The 20,463-nt window shown below is 51.5% G+C and overlaps 1 protein-coding gene across 3 annotated transcripts in view; it reads right to left on the minus strand.

Annotated features, from left to right (window-relative positions):
* Positions 1-20,158, minus strand: part of LOC129823594 (E3 ubiquitin-protein ligase RING2) — a 45,469-nt gene extending 25,311 nt beyond the window's left edge. For 2 of the 3 annotated variants that reach the window (XM_055882443.1, XM_055882442.1), the window contains exons 1-3: positions 20,056-20,158; positions 17,961-18,056; positions 11,853-12,013 (exon numbers count right to left, since the gene is read on the minus strand). In XM_055882443.1, coding sequence (XP_055738418.1) covers positions 11,853-12,013; positions 17,961-18,047 — 248 coding nt within the window. In that variant the 5' untranslated portion in view covers positions 18,048-18,056; positions 20,056-20,158. Of the gene's footprint in view, positions 1-11,852; positions 12,014-17,048; positions 17,934-17,960; positions 18,057-20,055 lie in introns of those variants that run through there. The other variant, XM_055882444.1, reaches the window with a different exon arrangement.
* Between the last annotated feature and the right edge of the window lie 305 nt (positions 20,159-20,463).

Genomic DNA, 20,463 nt, shown 5'->3' on the forward strand with positions numbered 1-20,463 from the left:
GTGGTGGTGGTGTCAACAGTAGCATGTGGTGGTGGTGGTGTCAACAGTAGCATGTGGTGGTGGTGGTGTCAACAGTAGCATGTGGTGGTGGTGGTGGTGTCAACAGTAGCATGTGGTGGTGGTGGTGGTGTCAACAGTAGCATGTGGTGGTGGTGGTGGTGTCAACAGTAGCATGTGGTGGTGGTGGTGGTGTCAACAGTAGCATGTGGTGGTGGTGGTGGTGTCAACAGTAGCATGTGGTGGTGGTGGTGGTGTCAACAGTAGCATGTGGTGGTGGTGGTGGTGTCAACAGTAGCATGTGGTGGTGGTGGTGGTGTCAACAGTAGCATGTGGTGGTGGTGGTGGTGTCAACAGTAGCATGTGGTGGTGGTGTCAACAGTAGCATGTGGTGGTGGTGGTGTCAACAGTAGCATGTGGTGGTGGTGGTGTCAACAGTAGCATGTGGTGGTGGTGGTGTCAACAGTAGCATGTGGTGGTGGTGGTGTGTCAACAGTAGCATGTGGTGGTGGTGGTGGTGTCAACAGTAGCATGTGGTGGTGGTGGTGGTGTCAACAGTAGCATGTGGTGGTGGTGGTGGTGTCAACAGTAGCATGTGGTGGTGGTGGTGTCAACAGTAGCATGTGGTGGTGGTGGTGTCAACAGTAGCATGTGGTGGTGGTGGTGTCAACAGTAGCATGTGGTGGTGGTGGTGGTGTCAACAGTAGCATGTGGTGGTGGTGGTGTGTCAACAGTAGCATGTGGTGGTGGTGGTGGTGTCAACAGTAGCATGTGGTGGTGGTGGTGTCAACAGTAGCATGTGGTGGTGGTGGTGGTGTCAACAGTAGCATGTGGTGGTGGTGGTGTCAACAGTAGCATGTGGTGGTGGTGGTGGTGTCAACAGTAGCATGTGGTGGTGGTGGTGGTGTCAACAGTAGCATGTGGTGGTGGTGGTGGTGTCAACAGTAGCATGTGGTGGTGGTGGTGGTGTCAACAGTAGCATGTGGTGGTGGTGTCAACAGTAGCATGTGGTGGTGGTGGTGTGTCAACAGTAGCATGTGGTGGTGGTGGTGGTGTCAACAGTAGCATGTGGTGGTGGTGTCAACAGTAGCATGTGGTGGTGGTGGTGTCAACAGTAGCATGTGGTGGTGGTGGTGGTGTCAACAGTAGCATGTGGTGGTGGTGGTGTCAACAGTAGCATGTGGTGGTGGTGGTGGTGTCAACAGTAGCATGTGGTGGTGGTGTCAACAGTAGCATGTGGTGGTGGTGGTGTCAACAGTAGCATGTGGTGGTGGTGGTGGTGTCAACAGTAGCATGTGGTGGTGGTGGTGTCAACAGTAGCATGTGGTGGTGGTGGTGGTGTCAACAGTAGCATGTGGTGGTGGTGTCAACAGTAGCATGTGGTGGTGGTGGTGTGTCAACAGTAGCATGTGGTGGTGGTGGTGTCAACAGTAGCATGTGGTGGTGGTGGTGGTGTCAACAGTAGCATGTGGTGGTGGTGTCAACAGTAGCATGTGGTGGTGGTGGTGTCAACAGTAGCATGTGGTGGTGGTGTCAACAGTAGCATGTGGTGGTGGTGGTGTCAACAGTAGCATGTGGTGGTGGTGTGCAACAGTAGCATGTGGTGGTGGTGTCAACAGTAGCATGTGGTGGTGGTGGTGGTGTCAACAGTAGCATGTGGTGGTGGTGTCAACAGTAGCATGTGGTGGTGGTGGTGTCAACAGTAGCATGTGGTGGTGGTGGTGTCAACAGTAGCATGTGGTGGTGGTGTCAACAGTAGCATGTGGTGGTGGTGGTGTCAACAGTAGCATGTGGTGGTGGTGGTGGTGTCAACAGTAGCATGTGGTGGTGGTGTCAACAGTAGCATGTGGTGGTGGTGGTGTGTCAACAGTAGCATGTGGTGGTGGTGGTGTCAACAGTAGCATGTGGTGGTGGTGGTGGTGTCAACAGTAGCATGTGGTGGTGGTGGTCAACAGTAGCATGTGGTGGTGGTGGTGGTGTCAACAGTAGCATGTGGTGGTGGTGTCAACAGTAGCATGTGGTGGTGGTGGTGTCAACAGTAGCATGTGGTGGTGGTGTGAACAGTAGCATGTGGTGGTGGTGTCAACAGTAGCATGTGGTGGTGGTGGTGGTGTCAACAGTAGCATGTGGTGGTGGTGGTGGTGTCAACAGTAGCATGTGGTGGTGGTGTCAACAGTAGCATGTGGTGGTGGTGTCAACAGTAGCATGTGGTGGTGGTGTCAACAGTAGCATGTGGTGGTGGTGGTGTCAACAGTAGCATGTGGTGGTGGTGGTGGTGTCAACAGTAGCATGTGGTGGTGGTGTCAACAGTAGCATGTGGTGGTGGTGGTGTCAACAGTAGCATGTGGTGGTGGTGGTGGTGTCAACAGTAGCATGTGGTGGTGGTGTCAACAGTAGCATGTGGTGGTGGTGGTGGTGTCAACAGTAGCATGTGGTGGTGGTGTCAACAGTAGCATGTGGTGGTGGTGTCAACAGTAGCATGTGGTGGTGGTGGTGTCAACAGTAGCATGTGGTGGTGGTGGTGTGTCAACAGTAGCATGTGGTGGTGGTGGTGTCAACAGTAGCATGTGGTGGTGGTGGTGTGTCAACAGTAGCATGTGGTGGTGGTGGTGGTGTCAACAGTAGCATGTGGTGGTGGTGTCAACAGTAGCATGTGGTGGTGGTGGTGGTGTCAACAGTAGCATGTGGTGGTGGTGGTGGTGGTGTCAACAGTAGCATGTGGTGGTGGTGGTGGTGGTGTCAACAGTAGCATGTGGTGGTGGTGGTGGTGGTGTCAACAGTAGCATGTGGTGGTGGTGGTGGTGGTGTCAACAGTAGCATGTGGTGGTGGTGGTGGTGGTGTCAACAGTAGCATGTGGTGGTGGTGGTGGTGGTGTCAACAGTAGCATGTGGTGGTGGTGGTGGTGGTGTCAACAGTAGCATGTGGTGGTGGTGGTGGTGGTGTCAACAGTAGCATGTGGTGGTGGTGGTGGTGGTGTCAACAGTAGCATGTGGTGGTGGTGGTGGTGGTGTCAACAGTAGCATGTGGTGGTGGTGGTGGTGGTGTCAACAGTAGCATGTGGTGGTGGTGGTGGTGGTGTCAACAGTAGCATGTGGTGGTGGTGGTGGTGTGTCAACAGTAGCATGTGGTGGTGGTGGTGGTGTGTCAACAGTAGCATGTGGTGGTGGTGGTGTCAACAGTAGCATGTGGTGGTGGTGGTGTCAACAGTAGCATGTGGTGGTGGTGGTGGTGGTGGTGGTGTCAACAGTAGCATGTGGTGGTGGTGGTGGTGGTGTCAACAGTAGCATGTGGTGGTGGTGGTGGTGTCAACAGTAGCATGTGGTGGTGGTGGTGTGTCAACAGTAGCATGTGGTGGTGGTGGTGTCAACAGTAGCATGTGGTGGTGGTGGTGTCAACAGTAGCATGTGGTGGTGGTGGTGTCAACAGTAGCATGTGGTGGTGGTGGTGTCAACAGTAGCATGTGGTGGTGGTGGTGTCAACAGTAGCATGTGGTGGTGGTGGTGTGTCAACAGTAGCATGTGGTGGTGGTGGTGTCAACAGTAGCATGTGGTGGTGGTGGTGTCAACAGTAGCATGTGGTGGTGGTGGTGGTGTGTCAACAGTAGCATGTGGTGGTGGTGGTGGTGTGTCAACAGTAGCATGTGGTGGTGGTGGTGGTGTGTCAACAGTAGCATGTGGTGGTGGTGGTGGTGTGTCAACAGTAGCATGTGGTGGTGGTGGTGGTGTCAACAGTAGCATGTGGTGGTGGTGGTGGTGTCAACAGTAGCATGTGGTGGTGGTGGTGGTGTCAACAGTAGCATGTGGTGGTGGTGGTTGTGTCAACAGTAGCATGTGGTGGTGGTGGTGGTGTCAACAGTAGCATGTGGTGGTGGTGGTGGTGTCAACAGTAGCATGTGGTGGTGGTGGTGGTGTCAACAGTAGCATGTGGTGGTGGTGGTGGTGTCAACAGTAGCATGTGGTGGTGGTGGTGGTGTCAACAGTAGCATGTGGTGGTGGTGGTGGTGGTGTCAACAGTAGCATGTGGTGGTGGTGGTGGTGGTGTCAACAGTAGCATGTGGTGGTGGTGGTGGTGGTGTCAACAGTAGCATGTGGTGGTGGTGGTGGTGGTGTCAACAGTAGCATGTGGTGGTGGTGGTGGTGTCAACAGTAGCATGTGGTGGTGGTGGTGGTGTCAACAGTAGCATGTGGTGGTGGTGGTGTGTCAACAGTAGCATGTGGTGGTGGTGGTGTCAACAGTAGCATGTGGTGGTGGTGGTGGTGTCAACAGTAGCATGTGGTGGTGGTGGTGGTGGTGGTGTCAACAGTAGCATGTGGTGGTGGTGGTGGTGTCAACAGTAGCATGTGGTGGTGGTGGTGGTGTCAACAGTAGCATGTGGTGGTGGTGGTGGTGTCAACAGTAGCATGTGGTGGTGGTGGTGGTGTCAACAGTAGCATGTGGTGGTGGTGGTGGTGTCAACAGTAGCATGTGGTGGTGGTGGTGGTGTCAACAGTAGCATGTGGTGGTGGTGGTGGTGGTGGTGTCAACAGTAGCATGTGGTGGTGGTGGTGGTGTCAACAGTAGCATGTGGTGGTGGTGGTGTGTCAACAGTAGCATGTGGTGGTGGTGGTGTCAACAGTAGCATGTGGTGGTGGTGGTGGTGTCAACAGTAGCATGTGGTGGTGGTGGTGGTGTCAACAGTAGCATGTGGTGGTGGTGGTGGTGTCAACAGTAGCATGTGGTGGTGGTGGTGGTGTCAACAGTAGCATGTGGTGGTGGTGGTGGTGTCAACAGTAGCATGTGGTGGTGGTGGTGGTGGTGTCAACAGTAGCATGTGGTGGTGGTGGTGGTGTCAACAGTAGCATGTGGTGGTGGTGGTGGTGTCAACAGTAGCATGTGGTGGTGGTGGTGTGTCAACAGTAGCATGTGGTGGTGGTGGTGTCAACAGTAGCATGTGGTGGTGGTGGTGGTGTCAACAGTAGCATGTGGTGGTGGTGGTGGTGGTGGTGTCAACAGTAGCATGTGGTGGTGGTGGTGTCAACAGTAGCATGTGGTGGTGGTGGTGGTGTCAACAGTAGCATGTGGTGGTGGTGGTGGTGTCAACAGTAGCATGTGGTGGTGGTGGTGGTGTCAACAGTAGCATGTGGTGGTGGTGGTGGTGTCAACAGTAGCATGTGGTGGTGGTGGTGGTGTCAACAGTAGCATGTGGTGGTGGTGGTGGTGTCAACAGTAGCATGTGGTGGTGGTGGTGTCAACAGTAGCATGTGGTGGTGGTGGTGTCAACAGTAGCATGTGGTGGTGGTGTCAACAATAGCATGTGGTGGTGGTGTCAACAGTAGCATGTGGTGGTGGTGGTGGTGGTGTCAACAGTAGCATGTGGTGGTGGTGTGTCAACAGTAGCATGTGGTGGTGGTGTGTCAACAGTAGCATGTGGTGGTGGTGTCAACAGTAGCATGTGGTGGTGTGTCAACAGTAGCATGTGGTGGTGGTGGTGTCAACAGTAGCATGTGGTGGTGGTGGTGTCAACAGTAGCATGTGGTGGTGGTGGTGTCAACAGCAGCATGTGGTGGTGGTGTCAACAGTAGCATGTGGTGGTGGTGGTGGTGTCAACAGTAGCATGTGGTGGTGGTGGTGGTGTCAACAGTAGCATGTGGTGGTGGTGGTGGTGTCAACAGTAGCATGTGGTGGTGGTGGTGGTGTCAACAGTAGCATGTGGTGGTGGTGGTGTCAACAGCAGCATGTGGTGGTGGTGTCAACAGTAGCATGTGGTGGTGGTGTGTCAACAGTAGCATGTGGTGGTGGTGGTGGTGTCAACAGTAGCATGTGGTGGTGGTGGTGGTGTCAACAGTAGCATGTGGTGGTGGTGGTGGTGTCAACAGTAGCATGTGGTGGTGGTGGTGGTGGTGTCAACAGTAGCATGTGGTGGTGGTGGTGGTGTGTCAACAGTAGCATGTGGTGGTGGTGGTGTCAACAGTAGCATGTGGTGGTGGTGGTGGTGTGTCAACAGTAGCATGTGGTGGTGGTGTGTCAACAGTAGCATGTGGTGGTGGTGGTGTCAACAGTAGCATGGGGTGGTGGTGGTGGTGTCAACAGTAGCATGTGGTGGTGGTGGTGGTGTCAACAGTAGCATGTGGTGGTGGTGGTGGTGTCAACAGTAGCATGTGGTGGTGGTGGTGGTGTCAACAGTAGCATGTGGTGGTGGTGGTGGTGGTGGTGTCAACAGTAGCATGTGGTGGTGGTGGTGTCAACAGTAGCATGTGGTGGTGGTGGTGGTGGTGTCAACAGTAGCATGTGGTGGTGGTGGTGTCAACAGTAGCATGTGGTGGTGGTGTCAACAATAGCATGTGGTGGTGGTGGTGGTGGTGGTGGTGTCAACAGTAGCATGTGGTGGTGGTGTCAACAGTAGCATGTGGTGGTGGTGGTGTCAACAGTAGCATGTGGTGGTGGTGTGTCAACAGTAGCATGTGGTGGTGGTGTCAACAGTAGCATGTGGTGGTGGTGTCAACAGTAGCATGTGGTGGTGGTGTCAACAGTAGCATGTGGTGGTGGTGTCAACAGTAGCATGTGGTGGTGGTGGTGGTGGTGTCAACAGTAGCATGTGGTGGTGGTGGTGTGTCAACAGTAGCATGTGGTGGTGGTGTCAACAGTAGCATGTGGTGGTGGTGTCAACAGTAGCATGTGGTGGTGGTGGTGGTGTCAACAGTAGCATGTGGTGGTGGTGGTGGTGTCAACAGTAGCATGTGGTGGTGGTGGTGGTGTCAACAGTAGCATGTGGTGGTGGTGGTGGTGTCAACAGTAGCATGTGGTGGTGGTGTCAACAGTAGCATGTGGTGGTGGTGGTGTCAACAGTAGCATGTGGTGGTGGTGGTGGTGTCAACAGTAGCATGTGGTGGTGGTGGTGGTGTCAACAGTAGCATGTGGTGGTGGTGGTGTCAACAGTAGCATGTGGTGGTGGTGTCAACAGTAGCATGTGGTGGTGGTGTCAACAGTAGCATGTGGTGGTGGTGTCAACAGTAGCATGTGGTGGTGGTGTCAACAGTAGCATGTGGTGGTGGTGGTGGTGTCAACAGTAGCATGTGGTGGTGGTGTCAACAGTAGCATGTGGTGGTGGTGGTGGTGTCAACAGTAGCATGTGGTGGTGGTGTCAACAGTAGCATGTGGTGGTGGTGTCAACAGTAGCATGTGGTGGTGGTGGTGTGTCAACAGTAGCATGTGGTGGTGGTGGTGGTGTCAACAGTAGCATGTGGTGGTGGTGGTGGTGTCAACAGTAGCATGTGGTGGTGGTGTCAACAGTAGCATGTGGTGGTGGTGGTGGTGGTGTCAACAGTAGCATGTGGTGGTGGTGGTGTCAACAGTAGCATGTGGTGGTGGTGTCAACAGTAGCATGTGGTGGTGGTGGTGGTGTCAACAGTAGCATGTGGTGGTGGTGGTGGTGTCAACAGTAGCATGTGGTGGTGGTGGTGGTGGTGTCAACAGTAGCATGTGGTGGTGGTGGTGTCAACAGTAGCATGTGGTGGTGGTGGTGGTGGTGTCAACAGTAGCATGTGGTGGTGGTGGTGGTGTGTCAACAGTAGCACGTGGTGGTGGTGTCAACAGTAGCATGTGGTGGTGGTGGTGTCAACAGTAGCATGTGGTGGTGGTGGTGTCAACAGTAGCATGTGGTGGTGGTGTGTCAACAGTAGCATGTGGTGGTGGTGGTGTCAACAGTAGCATGTGGTGGTGGTGTCAACAGTAGCATGTGGTGGTGGTGGTGGTGTCAACAGTAGCATGTGGTGGTGGTGGTGGTGTCAACAGTAGCATGTGGTGGTGGTGGTGGTGTCAACAGTAGCATGTGGTGGTGGTGGTGGTGTCAACAGTAGCATGTGGTGGTGGTGGTGGTGGTGTCAACAGTAGCATGTGGTGGTGGTGGTGGTGGTGGTGTCAACAGTAGCATGTGGTGGTGGTGGTGGTGTCAACAGTAGCATGTGGTGGTGGTGGTGGTGGTGTCAACAGTAGCATGTGGTGGTGGTGGTGGTGTCAACAGTAGCATGTGGTGGTGGTGTCAACAGTAGCATGTGGTGGTGGTGTCAACAGTAGCATGTGGTGGTGGTGGTGTCAACAGTAGCATGTGGTGGTGGTGGTGTCAACAGTAGCATGTGGTGGTGGTGTGTCAACAGTAGCATGTGGTGGTGGTGGTGTGTCAACAGTAGCATGTGGTGGTGGTGGTGGTGTCAACAGTAGCATGTGGTGGTGGTGGTGGTGTCAACAGTAGCATGTGGTGGTGGTGGTGGTGGTGTCAACAGTAGCATGTGGTGGTGGTGTCAACAGTAGCATGTGGTGGTGGTGTGTCAACAGTAGCATGTGGTGGTGGTGGTGTCAACAGTAGCATGTGGTGGTGGTGGTGGTGTGTCAACAGTAGCATGTGGTGGTGGTGGTGTGTCAACAGTAGCATGTGGTGGTGGTGGTGGTGTCAACAGTAGCATGTGGTGGTGGTGTCAACAGTAGCATGTGGTGGTGGTGGTGGTGTGTCAACAGTAGCATGTGGTGGTGGTGGTGTCAACAGTAGCATGTGGTGGTGGTGGTGGTGTCAACAGTAGCATGTGGTGGTGGTGGTGGTGTCAACAGTAGCATGTGGTGGTGGTGGTGGTGTCAACAGTAGCATGTGGTGGTGGTGGTGGTGTCAACAGTAGCATGTGGTGGTGGTGTCAACAGTAGCATGTGGTGGTGGTGGTGTGTCAACAGTAGCATGTGGTGGTGGTGGTGGTGTCAACAGTAGCATGTGGTGGTGGTGTCAACAGTAGCATGTGGTGGTGGTGGTGTCAACAGTAGCATGTGGTGGTGGTGGTGGTGTCAACAGTAGCATGTGGTGGTGGTGTGTCAACAGTAGCATGTGGTGGTGGTGGTGGTGTCAACAGTAGCATGTGGTGGTGGTGTCAACAGTAGCATGTGGTGGTGGTGGTGTCAACAGTAGCATGTGGTGGTGGTGGTGGTGTCAACAGTAGCATGTGGTGGTGGTGTGTCAACAGTAGCATGTGGTGGTGGTGGTGGTGTCAACAGTAGCATGTGGTGGTGGTGTCAACAGTAGCATGTGGTGGTGGTGGTGTGTCAACAGTAGCATGTGGTGGTGGTGGTGTCAACAGTAGCATGTGGTGGTGGTGGTGGTGTCAACAGTAGCATGTGGTGGTGGTGTCAACAGTAGCATGTGGTGGTGTTGGTGTCAACAGTAGCATGTGGTGGTGGTGTCAACAGTAGCATGTGGTGGTGGTGGTGTCAACAGTAGCATGTGGTGGTGGTGTGAACAGTAGCATGTGGTGGTGGTGTCAACAGTAGCATGTGGTGGTGGTGGTGGTGTCAACAGTAGCATGTGGTGGTGGTGTCAACAGTAGCATGTGGTGGTGGTGGTGTCAACAGTAGCATGTGGTGGTGGTGGTGTCAACAGTAGCATGTGGTGGTGGTGTCAACAGTAGCATGTGGTGGTGGTGTGTCAACAGTAGCATGTGGTGGTGGTGGTGGTGTCAACAGTAGCATGTGGTGGTGGTGTCAACAGTAGCATGTGGTGGTGGTGGTGTGTCAACAGTAGCATGTGGTGGTGGTGGTGTCAACAGTAGCATGTGGTGGTGGTGGTGGTGTCAACAGTAGCATGTGGTGGTGGTGTCAACAGTAGCATGTGGTGGTGGTGGTGGTGTCAACAGTAGCATGTGGTGGTGGTGTCAACAGTAGCATGTGGTGGTGGTGGTGTCAACAGTAGCATGTGGTGGTGGTGTGAACAGTAGCATGTGGTGGTGGTGTCAACAGTAGCATGTGGTGGTGGTGGTGGTGTCAACAGTAGCATGTGGTGGTGGTGGTGGTGTCAACAGTAGCATGTGGTGGTGGTGTCAACAGTAGCATGTGGTGGTGGTGTCAACAGTAGCATGTGGTGGTGGTGTCAACAGTAGCATGTGGTGGTGGTGGTGTCAACAGTAGCATGTGGTGGTGGTGGTGGTGTCAACAGTAGCATGTGGTGGTGGTGTCAACAGTAGCATGTGGTGGTGGTGTGTCAACAGTAGCATGTGGTGGTGGTGGTGGTGTCAACAGTAGCATGTGGTGGTGTGTCAACAGTAGCATGTGGTGGTGGTGGTGGTGTGTCAACAGTAGCATGTGGTGGTGGTGTCAACAGTAGCATGTGGTGGTGGTGTCAACAGTAGCATGTGGTGGTGGTGGTGTCAACAGTAGCATGTGGTGGTGGTGGTGTGTCAACAGTAGCATGTGGTGGTGGTGTGTCAACAGTAGCATGTGGTGGTGGTGGTGTGTCAACAGTAGCATGTGGTGGTGGTGGTGGTGTCAACAGTAGCATGTGGTGGTGGTGTCAACAGTAGCATGTGGTGGTGGTGGTGGTGTCAACAGTAGCATGTGGTGGTGGTGGTGTCAACAGTAGCATGTGGTGGTGGTGGTGTCAACAGTAGCATGTGGTGGTGGTGGTGTCAACAGTAGCATGTGGTGGTGGTGTCAACAGTAGCATGTGGTGGTGGTGGTGGTGTCAACAGTAGCATGTGGTGGTGGTGGTGGTGGTGGTGTCAACAGTAGCATGTGGTGGTGGTGGTGTCAACAGTAGCATGTGGTGGTGGTGGTGTGTCAACAGTAGCATGTGGTGGTGGTGTGTCAACAGTAGCATGTGGTGGTGGTGGTGTGTCAACAGTAGCATGTGGTGGTGGTGGTGGTGTCAACAGTAGCATGTGGTGGTGGTGTCAACAGTAGCATGTGGTGGTGGTGGTGGTGTCAACAGTAGCATGTGGTGGTGGTGGTGTCAACAGTAGCATGTGGTGGTGGTGGTGTCAACAGTAGCATGTGGTGGTGGTGGTGTCAACAGTAGCATGTGGTGGTGGTGTCAACAGTAGCATGTGGTGGTGGTGGTGGTGGTGTCAACAGTAGCATGTGGTGGTGGTGGTGGTGGTGGTGTCAACAGTAGCATGTGGTGGTGGTGGTGTCAACAGTAGCATGTGGTGGTGGTGGTGTGTCAACAGTAGCATGTGGTGGTGGTGTGTCAACAGTAGCATGTGGTGGTGGTGTGTCAACAGTAGCATGTGGTGGTGGTGGTGTGTCAACAGTAGCATGTGGTGGTGGTGGTGGTGTCAACAGTAGCATGTGGTGGTGGTGGTGTGTCAACAGTAGCATGTGGTGGTGGTGGTGTGTCAACAGTAGCATGTGGTGGTGGTGTCAACAGTAGCATGTGGTGGTGGTGGTGGTGTCAACAGTAGCATGTGGTGGTGGTGGTGTGTCAACAGTAGCATGTGGTGGTGGTGGTGTGTCAACAGTAGCATGTGGTGGTGGTGTGTCAACAGTAGCATGTGGTGGTGGTGGTGTCAACAGTAGCATGTGGTGGTGGTGGTGTCAACAGTAGCATGTGGTGGTGGTGGTGTCAACAGTAGCATGTGGTGGTGGTGGTGTCAACAGTAGCATGTGGTGGTGGTGGTGGTGGTGGTGTCAACAGTAGCATGTGGTGGTGGTGGTGTGTCAACAGTAGCATGTGGTGGTGGTGTGTCAACAGTAGCATGTGGTGGTGGTGGTGTCAACAGTAGCATGTGGTGGTGGTGGTGTCAACAGTAGCATGTGGTGGTGGTGGTGGTGTCAACAGTAGCATGTGGTGGTGGTGGTGGTGTCAACAGTAGCATGTGGTGGTGGTGGTGGTGTCAACAGTAGCATGTGGTGGTGGTGGTGGTGGTGGTGGTGGTGGTGGTGGTGTCAACAGTAGCATGTGGTGGTGGTGGTGGTGGTGTCAACAGTAGCATGTGGTGGTGGTGGTGGTGGTGTCAACAGTAGCATGTGGTGGTGGTTTTTACTCAAACTAAGGAAGGCAGTTGAGGTAGGGTAGATGAGGGGTAGGTGAGGTTACTTTAGGGTAGATGAGGGTAGGGCGACATACCCTGATCTGAGGGCGGTGATGATGCAGTCGGCACAGAAGCGGTGCAGACATTCCTTGGTTGTCATGGTGTTCTTCAGCATGTCCAGACAGATGGGACACATCAGCTCACTGTGCAGGCTCCTGGGAGACACAGCGATCTCCAGCCCATCTGTGATGGCCTCCTACAGGGGACAAACAGACGGGACACATCAGCTCACTGTGGAGGCTCCTGGGAGACACAGCTATCTCATCACCTACAGGGAACAAACAGACCATCACCCTCCTACAGGGAACAAACAGACCATCACCCTCCTACAGGGAACAAACAGACCATCACCCTCCTACAGGGAACAAACAGACCATCACCCTGCTACAGGGAACAAACAGACCATCACCCTCCTACAGGGAACAAACAGACCATCACCCTCCTACAGGGAACAAACAGACCATCACCCTCCTACAGGGAACAAACAGACCATCACCCTGCTACAGGGAACAAACAGACCATCACCCTCCTACAGGGAACAAACAGACCATCACCCTGCTACAGGGAACAAACAGACCATCACCCTCCTACAGGGAACAAACAGACCATCACCCTGCTACAGGGAACAAACAGACCATCACCCTGCTACAGGGAACAAACAGACCATCACCCTCCTACAGGGACAGACCATCACCCTCCTACAGGGAACAAACAGACCATCACCCTCCTACAGGGACAGACCATCACCCTCCTACAGGGAACAAACAGATCATCACCCTCCTACAGGGAACAAACAGACCATCACCCTGCTACAGGGAACAAACAGACCATCACCCTGCTACAGGGACAGACCATCACCCTGCTACAGGGAACAAACAGACCATCACCCTCCTACAGGGAACAAACAGACCATCACCCTGCTACAGGGAACAAACAGACCATCACCCTCCTACAGGGAACAAACAGACCATCACCCTGCTACAGGGAACAAACAGACCATCACCCTCCTACAGGGAACAAACAGACCATCACCCTGCTACAGGGAACAAACAGACCATCACCCTGCTACAGGGAACAAACAGACCATCACCCTCCTACAGGGACAGACCATCACCCTCCTACAGGGAACAAACAGACCATCACCCTCCTACAGGGACAGACCATCACCCTCCTACAGGGAACAAACAGATCATCACCCTCCTACAGGGAACAAACAGACCATCACCCTGCTACAGGGAACAAACAGACCATCACCCTGCTACAGGGACAGACCATCACCCTGCTACAGGGAACAAACAGACCATCACCCTCCTACAGGGAACAAACAGATCATCACCCTCCTACAGGGAACAAACAGACCATCACCCTCCTACAGGGAACAAACAGACCATCACCCTCCTACAGGGAACAAACAGACCATCACCCTCCTACAGGGAACAAACAGACCATCACCCTCCTACAGGGACAGACCATCACCCTCCTACAGGGAACAAACAGACCATCACCCTCCTACAGGGAACAAACAGACCATCACCCTCCTACAGGGAACAAACAGACCATCACCCTCCTACAGGGAACAAACAGACCATCACCCTGCTACAGGGAACAAACAGACCATCACCCTCCTACAGGGAACAAACAGACCATCACCCTGCTACAGGGAACAAACAGACCATCACCCTGCTACAGGGAACAAACAGACCATCACCCTCCTACAGGGAACAAACAGACCATCACCCTGCTACAGGGAACAAACAGACCATCACCCTGCTACAGGGAACAAACAGACCATCACCCTCCTACAGGGAACAAACAGACCATCACCCTCCTACAGGGACAGACCATCACCCTCCTACAGGGAACAAACAGACCATCACCCTCCTACAGGGAACAAACAGACCATCACCCTCCTACAGGGAACAAACAGACCATCACCCTCCTACAGGGAACAAACAGACCATCACCCTCCTACAGGGAACAAACAGACCATCACCCTCCTACAGGGAACAAACAGACCATCACCCTCCTACAGGGAACAAACAGACCATCACCCTCCTACAGGGAACAAACAGACCATCACCCTCCTACAGGGAACAAACAGACCATCACCCTCCTACAGGGAACAAACAGATCATCACCCTCCTACAGGGAACAAACAGATCATCACCCTCCTACAGGGAACAAACAGACCATCACCCTCCTACAGGGAACAAACAGACCATCACCCTGCTACAGGGAACAAACAGACCATCACCCTCCTACAGGGAACAAACAGACCATCACCCTGCTACAGGGAACAAACAGACCATCACCCTGCTACAGGGAACAAACAGACCATCACCCTCCTACAGGGAACAAACAGACCATCACCCTCCTACAGGGACAGACCATCACCCTGCTACAGGGAACAAACAGACCATCACCCTGCTACAGGGAACAAACAGACCATCACCCTCCTACAGGGACAGACCATCACCCTCCTACAGGGAACAAACAGACCATCACCCTCCTACAGGGAACAAACAGACCATCACCCTGCTACAGGGAACAAACAGACCATCACCCTCCTACAGGGACAGACCATCACCCTGCTACAGGGAACAAACAGACCATCACCCTCCTACAGGGAACAAACAGACCATCACCCTCCTACAGGGAACAAACAGACCATCACCCTCCTACAGGGACAGACCATCACCCTGCTACAGGGAACAAACAGACCATCACCCTCCTACAGGGAACAAACAGACCATCACCCTCCTACAGGGAACAAACAGATCATCACCCTGCTACAGGGAACAAACAGACCATCACCCTCCTACAGGGAACAAACAGACCATCACCCTCCTACAGGGAACAAACAGACCATCACCCTCCTACAGGGACAGACCATCACCCTCCTACAGGGAACAAACAGACCATCACCCTGCTACAGGGAACAAACAGACCATCACCCTCCTACAGGGACAGACCATCACCCTCCTACAGGGAACAAACAGACCATCACCCTGCTACAGGGAACAAACAGACCATCACCCTCCTACAGGGAACAAACAGACCATCACCCTGCTACAGGGAACAAACAGACCATCACCCTCCTACAGGGAACAAACAGACCATCACCCTCCTACAGGGAACAAACAGACCATCACCCTCCTACAGGGACAGACCATCACCCTCCTACAGGGAACAAACAGACCATCACCCTCCTACAGGGAACAAACAGACCATCACCCTCCTACAGGGAACAAACAGACCATCACCCTCCTACAGGGAACAAACAGATCATCACCCTGCTACAGGGAACAAACAGACCATCACCCTCCTACAGGGAACAAACAGACCATCACCCTCCTACAGGGAACAAACAGACCATCACCCTCCTACAGGGAACAAACAGACCATCACCCTCCTACAGGGACAGACCATCACCCTCCTACAGGGAACAAACAGACCATCACCCTGCTACAGGGAACAAACAGACCATCACCCTCCTACAGGGAACAAACAGACCATCACCCTCCTACAGGGAACAAACAGACCATCACCCTGCTACAGGGAACAAACAGACCATCACCCTCCTACAGGGAACAAACAGACCATTCACCCTCCTACAGGGAACAAACAGACCATCACCCTGCTACAGGGAACAAACAGACCATCACCCTCCTACAGGGACAGACCATCACCCTCCTACAGGGACAGACCATCACCCTCCTACAGGGAACAAACAGACCATCACCCTCCTACAGGGAACAAACAGACCATCACCCTCCTACAGGGAACAAACAGACCATCACCCTCCTACAGGGACAGACCATCACCCTCCTACAGGGAACAAACAGACCATCACCCTCCTACAGGGAACAAACAGACCATCACCCTCCTACAGGGAACAAACAGACCATCACCCTCCTACAGGGAACAAACAGACCATCACCCTCCTACAGGGAACAAACAGACCATCACCCTCCTACAGGGAACAAACAGACCATCACCCTCCTACAGGGACAGACCATCACCCTCCTACAGGGAACAAACAGACCATCACCCTCCTACAGGGACAGACCATCACCCTCCTACAGGGAACAAACAGACCATCCCCCTGCTACAGGGAACAAACCAGCCCTACCGCTGATTAGACAGTATTACCACCACAGCCCCATCGTTGATCGATACAAATATCTTGGCACTTTCCCTGACAGCAAACTGAGTTGAGGCTAATGTGGATGCTATATCTGTTCAAAGGGGAAATCATTGCTTGTTCTTTCTGAGGAAACTCCACAGTTTCAGGGTCGAGAAGACGCTGATGACCATCTTCTGCAGATCGTTAATTGAAACCATATTAATATTCAATATGATCTGCTGTTTTGGTCATCCAAACAGAGTAAGAACAGGCTGGGTAACATTGTTAAACTAAGTAGAGGGATCATATGTATGAACTTTCACCTTTCTCACTTGTATCAGACACTAGTCATATGTAAGGAGCCATCCATTCTGAGGGAATCCCTCCCTGACCAAGCGCCTTCTCCTCCAATTGCTCAGTTTGGCCAGCTCTAGAAAGAGTCTTGGTGGTTCCAAACTTCTTCCATTTAAGAATGATGGAGACCACTGTGTTCTTGGGGACCTTCAATGCTGCAGACATTTTTCCCCAGATCTGTGCCTCGACACAATCCTGTCTCTGAGCTCTACGGACAATTCCTTCGACCTCATGGCTTGGTTTTTGCTCTGACATGCACTGTCATCTGTAGGAACTTATATAGACAGGTGTGTGCCTTTCCAAATCATATCAAATCAATTGAACTTAACACAGGTGGACTCCAATCAAGTTGTAGAAACATCAAGGATGATCAATGGAAACAGGATGTATCTGAGCTTAATTTTGAGTCTCAAAGTAAAGGGTTTGAATACTTATGTAAAAACAGCATCTTTAATTTTTAATACCTAGCAAAAATGTAAAAAAAAACTGTTTTTGCCTTGTCATTATGGGGTATTGTGTGTAGATTGATGAGCGATTTAAAAAATATATATACATTTTATAATAGGGCTGTAACATAACAAACTGTGGAAAAAGTCAAGGGGTCTGAATACTTTCCGAATGCACTGTATGAACCCTGATCTGTGACAAACTCTCAAATCTCCATTATGAACTTTAAACTAAAGTTCACAACTACTGGCGGAGTCCTCTGTAGCTCATAGAGACTGAGGTGTTACATTAACGTGGTCCCTACCTGTGGAGTCCTCTGTAGCTCATACAGACTGAGGTGTTACATTAACGTGGTCCCTACCTGTGGAGTCCTCTGTAGCTCATACAGACTGAGGTGTTACATTAACGTGGTCCCTACCTGTGGAGTCCTCTGTAGCTCATACAGACTGAGGTGTTACATTAACGTGGTCCCTACTTGTGGAGTCCTCTGTAGCTCATACAGACTGAGGTGTTACATTAACGTGGTTCCTACTGGTGGAGTCCTCTGTAACTCATACAGACTGAGGTGTTACATTAACGTGGTCCCTACCTGTGGAGTCCTCTGTAGCTCATACAGACTGAGGTGTTACATTAACGTGGTCCCTACCTGTGGAGTCCTCTGTAGCTCATACAGACTGAGGTGTTACATTAACGTGGTCCCTACTGGTGGAGTCCTCTGTAACTCATACAGACTGAGGTGTTACATTAACGTGGTCCCTACTGGTGGAGTCCTCTGTAACTCATACAGACTGAGGTGTTACATTAACGTGGTCCCTACTTGTGGAGTCCTCTGTAGCTCATACAGACTGAGGTGTTACATTAACGTGGTCCCTACTGGTGGAGTCCTCTGTAACTCATACAGACTGAGGTGTTACATTAACGTGGTTCCTACTGGTGGAGTCCTCTGTAGCTCATAGAGACTGAGTTGTTACATTAACGTGGTCCCTACCTGTGGAGTCCTCTGTAACTCATACAGACTGAGGTGTTACATTAACGTGGTCCCTACCTGTGGAGTCCTCTGTAGCTCATACAGACTGAGGTGTTACATTAACGTGGTCCCTACCTGTGGAGTCCTCTGTAGCTCATACAGACTGAGGTGTTACATTAACGTGGTCCCTACCTGTGGAGTCCTCTGTAGCTCATACAGACTGAGGTGTTACATTAACGTGGTCCCTACCTGTGGAGTCCTCTGTAGCTCATACAGACTGAGTTCCCAGGTCTTACTGAGGGGTTGCACCCCGTTTATCTGCACTGTCTGCGTCATAGTCCCAATCTGGAATAAAAATACATCATAATTAAAATGGACCAAAAACACACTCTCTCCCTCCCACACTTTTGGTTAGCACCGTTTAACAAAATGTTTTGATTTCATGTGCAGAAAAGAAAAACAGAGAAGCTAGATAAATAGGTAGCTAGATCATCCGGGGGACTGGAAAACAAAAATAACTTACACATTGCAGTGATGTCAAATCACTGTTTCGTTGCAGATGCAAAGTTTGGTAACAGAATGACGGAACCAACAGCACAAACGGGCATTATTTCTGTTACCAAACATTGGATCGGCACTGTTGTTCTTCAAGTAAATACCACCCTGCATCCCACTGTGTTAACCAGCAGCATACCACCCTGCATCCCACTGTGTTAGGCAGCAGCATACCACCCTGCATCCCACTGTGTTAACCAGCAGCATACCACCCTGCATCCCACTGTGTTAGGCAGCAGCATACCACCCTGCATCCCACTGTGTTAGGCAGCAGCATACCACCCTGCATCCCACTGTGTTAGGCAGCAGCATACCACCCTGCATCCCACTGTGTTAGGCAGCAGCATACCACCCTGCATCCCACTGTGTTAGGCAGCAGCATACCACCCTGCATCCCACTGTGTTAACCAGCAGCATACCACCCTGCATCCCACTGTGTTAACCAGCAGCATACCACCCTGCATCCCACTGTGTTAACCAGCAGCATACCACCCTGCATCCCACTGTGTTAGGCAGCAGCATACCACCCTGCATACCACTGCTGGCTTGCTTCTGAAGCTAAGCAGGGTTGGTCCTGGTCAGTCCCTGGATGGGAGACCAGATGCTGCTGGAAGTGGTGTTAGAGGGCCAGTAGGAGGCACTCTTTCCTCTGGTCTAAAAATTATCCCAATGCCCCAGGGCAGTGATTGGGGACACTGCCCTGTGTAGGGTGCCGTCTTTCGGATGGGACGTTAAACGGGTGTCCTGACTCTCTGAGGTCATTAAAGATCCCATGGCACTTATCGTAAGAGTAGGGGTGTTAACCCCGGTGTCCTGGCTAAATTCCCAATCTGGCCCTCAAACCATCATGGTCACTTAATAATCCCCAGTTTACATTTGGCTCATTCATCCCCCTCCTCTCCCCTGTAACTATTCCCCAGGTCGTTGCTGCAAATGAGAACGTGTTCTCAGTCAACTTACCTGGTAAAATAAATAAAAAATGTGTTTTTGTAAAATTCTCTGTGGAAATTGTTAAAAGAGGTCAATGTACATTGAGTTGTGCTTAGGGTTAAATTTGCCATCATTGGTTTTAGTTTGACATACCCTTTTAAAGAGAAAAATCTGAGTCTCAGCATCACTCTGTTACCATAGAATTTCCATTCGACAGCATCTGATGGTTTGACAGTTAGCTAGGATTCATATTTTTTTGGCCTCCAAAAGCACATTAATTAGCTAGCAACCCGGAGTACAATCATACCGATGCATACTTTAATCTATTTTGGGAGACAACGGTCTTAAAAATGAATGTATTTTATATATCCAGTGTTATGTCCCAGACAGTGGAACAATACATTATTAGCTAGCTAACACTGCTAGCACAGCAGTTAGCTTTCCCATTTGTCTTTGTGTTGAATTATGGCTGCTAACGTTACAGATGTGCGCATACAGAATCGCCTGGATAAAATCTGCTATATAGCCCTGAACTTTTTACTTATTTTTTTTACTTCATATCTATGCATTATGCCTATGCGCAACAAGATAGATGGCGTTTATTGTATATTATTCTGCACTATCACTAGAAAAAAAAACACATAGACAGGTTAGCTAGGCTAACTTACGGTTAGCTACAGTAGCTACAACAGCTGCGACGGAGCCTCACGATCATTCAACGATGCACTAATATACAAGCGATCTATTTTTCAATATACCATTAGCTGATTCACCCTTTTTTTATCGTTACTGTAGTCGTCTAACTACGAAGCTGAAAAACATTCAAATATCACCGAAACGTGTTTGTTTATGTACTTACATGCTGTGTTGTGGATACAGACTATGCAGCCAGCGCGTTCCCGTTCTGGCGATTTCAATATGGCGGATTTTGCGGTCGCAGTGGGTTTTGGGAAACGTAGGCACACTGGCCAAAAAGTTTCACAAATGTGCCCCTCTAATTCTTGTTCCGCTTCAGCAGAGCGGAAGAGGCGAAAGGAGAGGGATAGCTGGGCCAAAATATGTATTTTCCAGCATGTGACGTTTTTTTCGCTCATCAAGCGATTCGTTTTTGTATGAAGGTCAATGAGAGAGCGCCGAAATGTATGGACAAAATGTAATGGCTTATTTTATCAAATATACGTTTCGTTTTGCTTAGGTTGTTACAAGTGTAATGATATAAGTAGGACACGTGATATCCTGGCAACTTTGAGAACAAATACTTTATATC

Source organism: Salvelinus fontinalis, chromosome 26 (genome assembly GCF_029448725.1).
Source record: "Salvelinus fontinalis isolate EN_2023a chromosome 26, ASM2944872v1, whole genome shotgun sequence".
Classification (NCBI taxonomy): Eukaryota; Metazoa; Chordata; class Actinopteri; order Salmoniformes; family Salmonidae; genus Salvelinus; species Salvelinus fontinalis.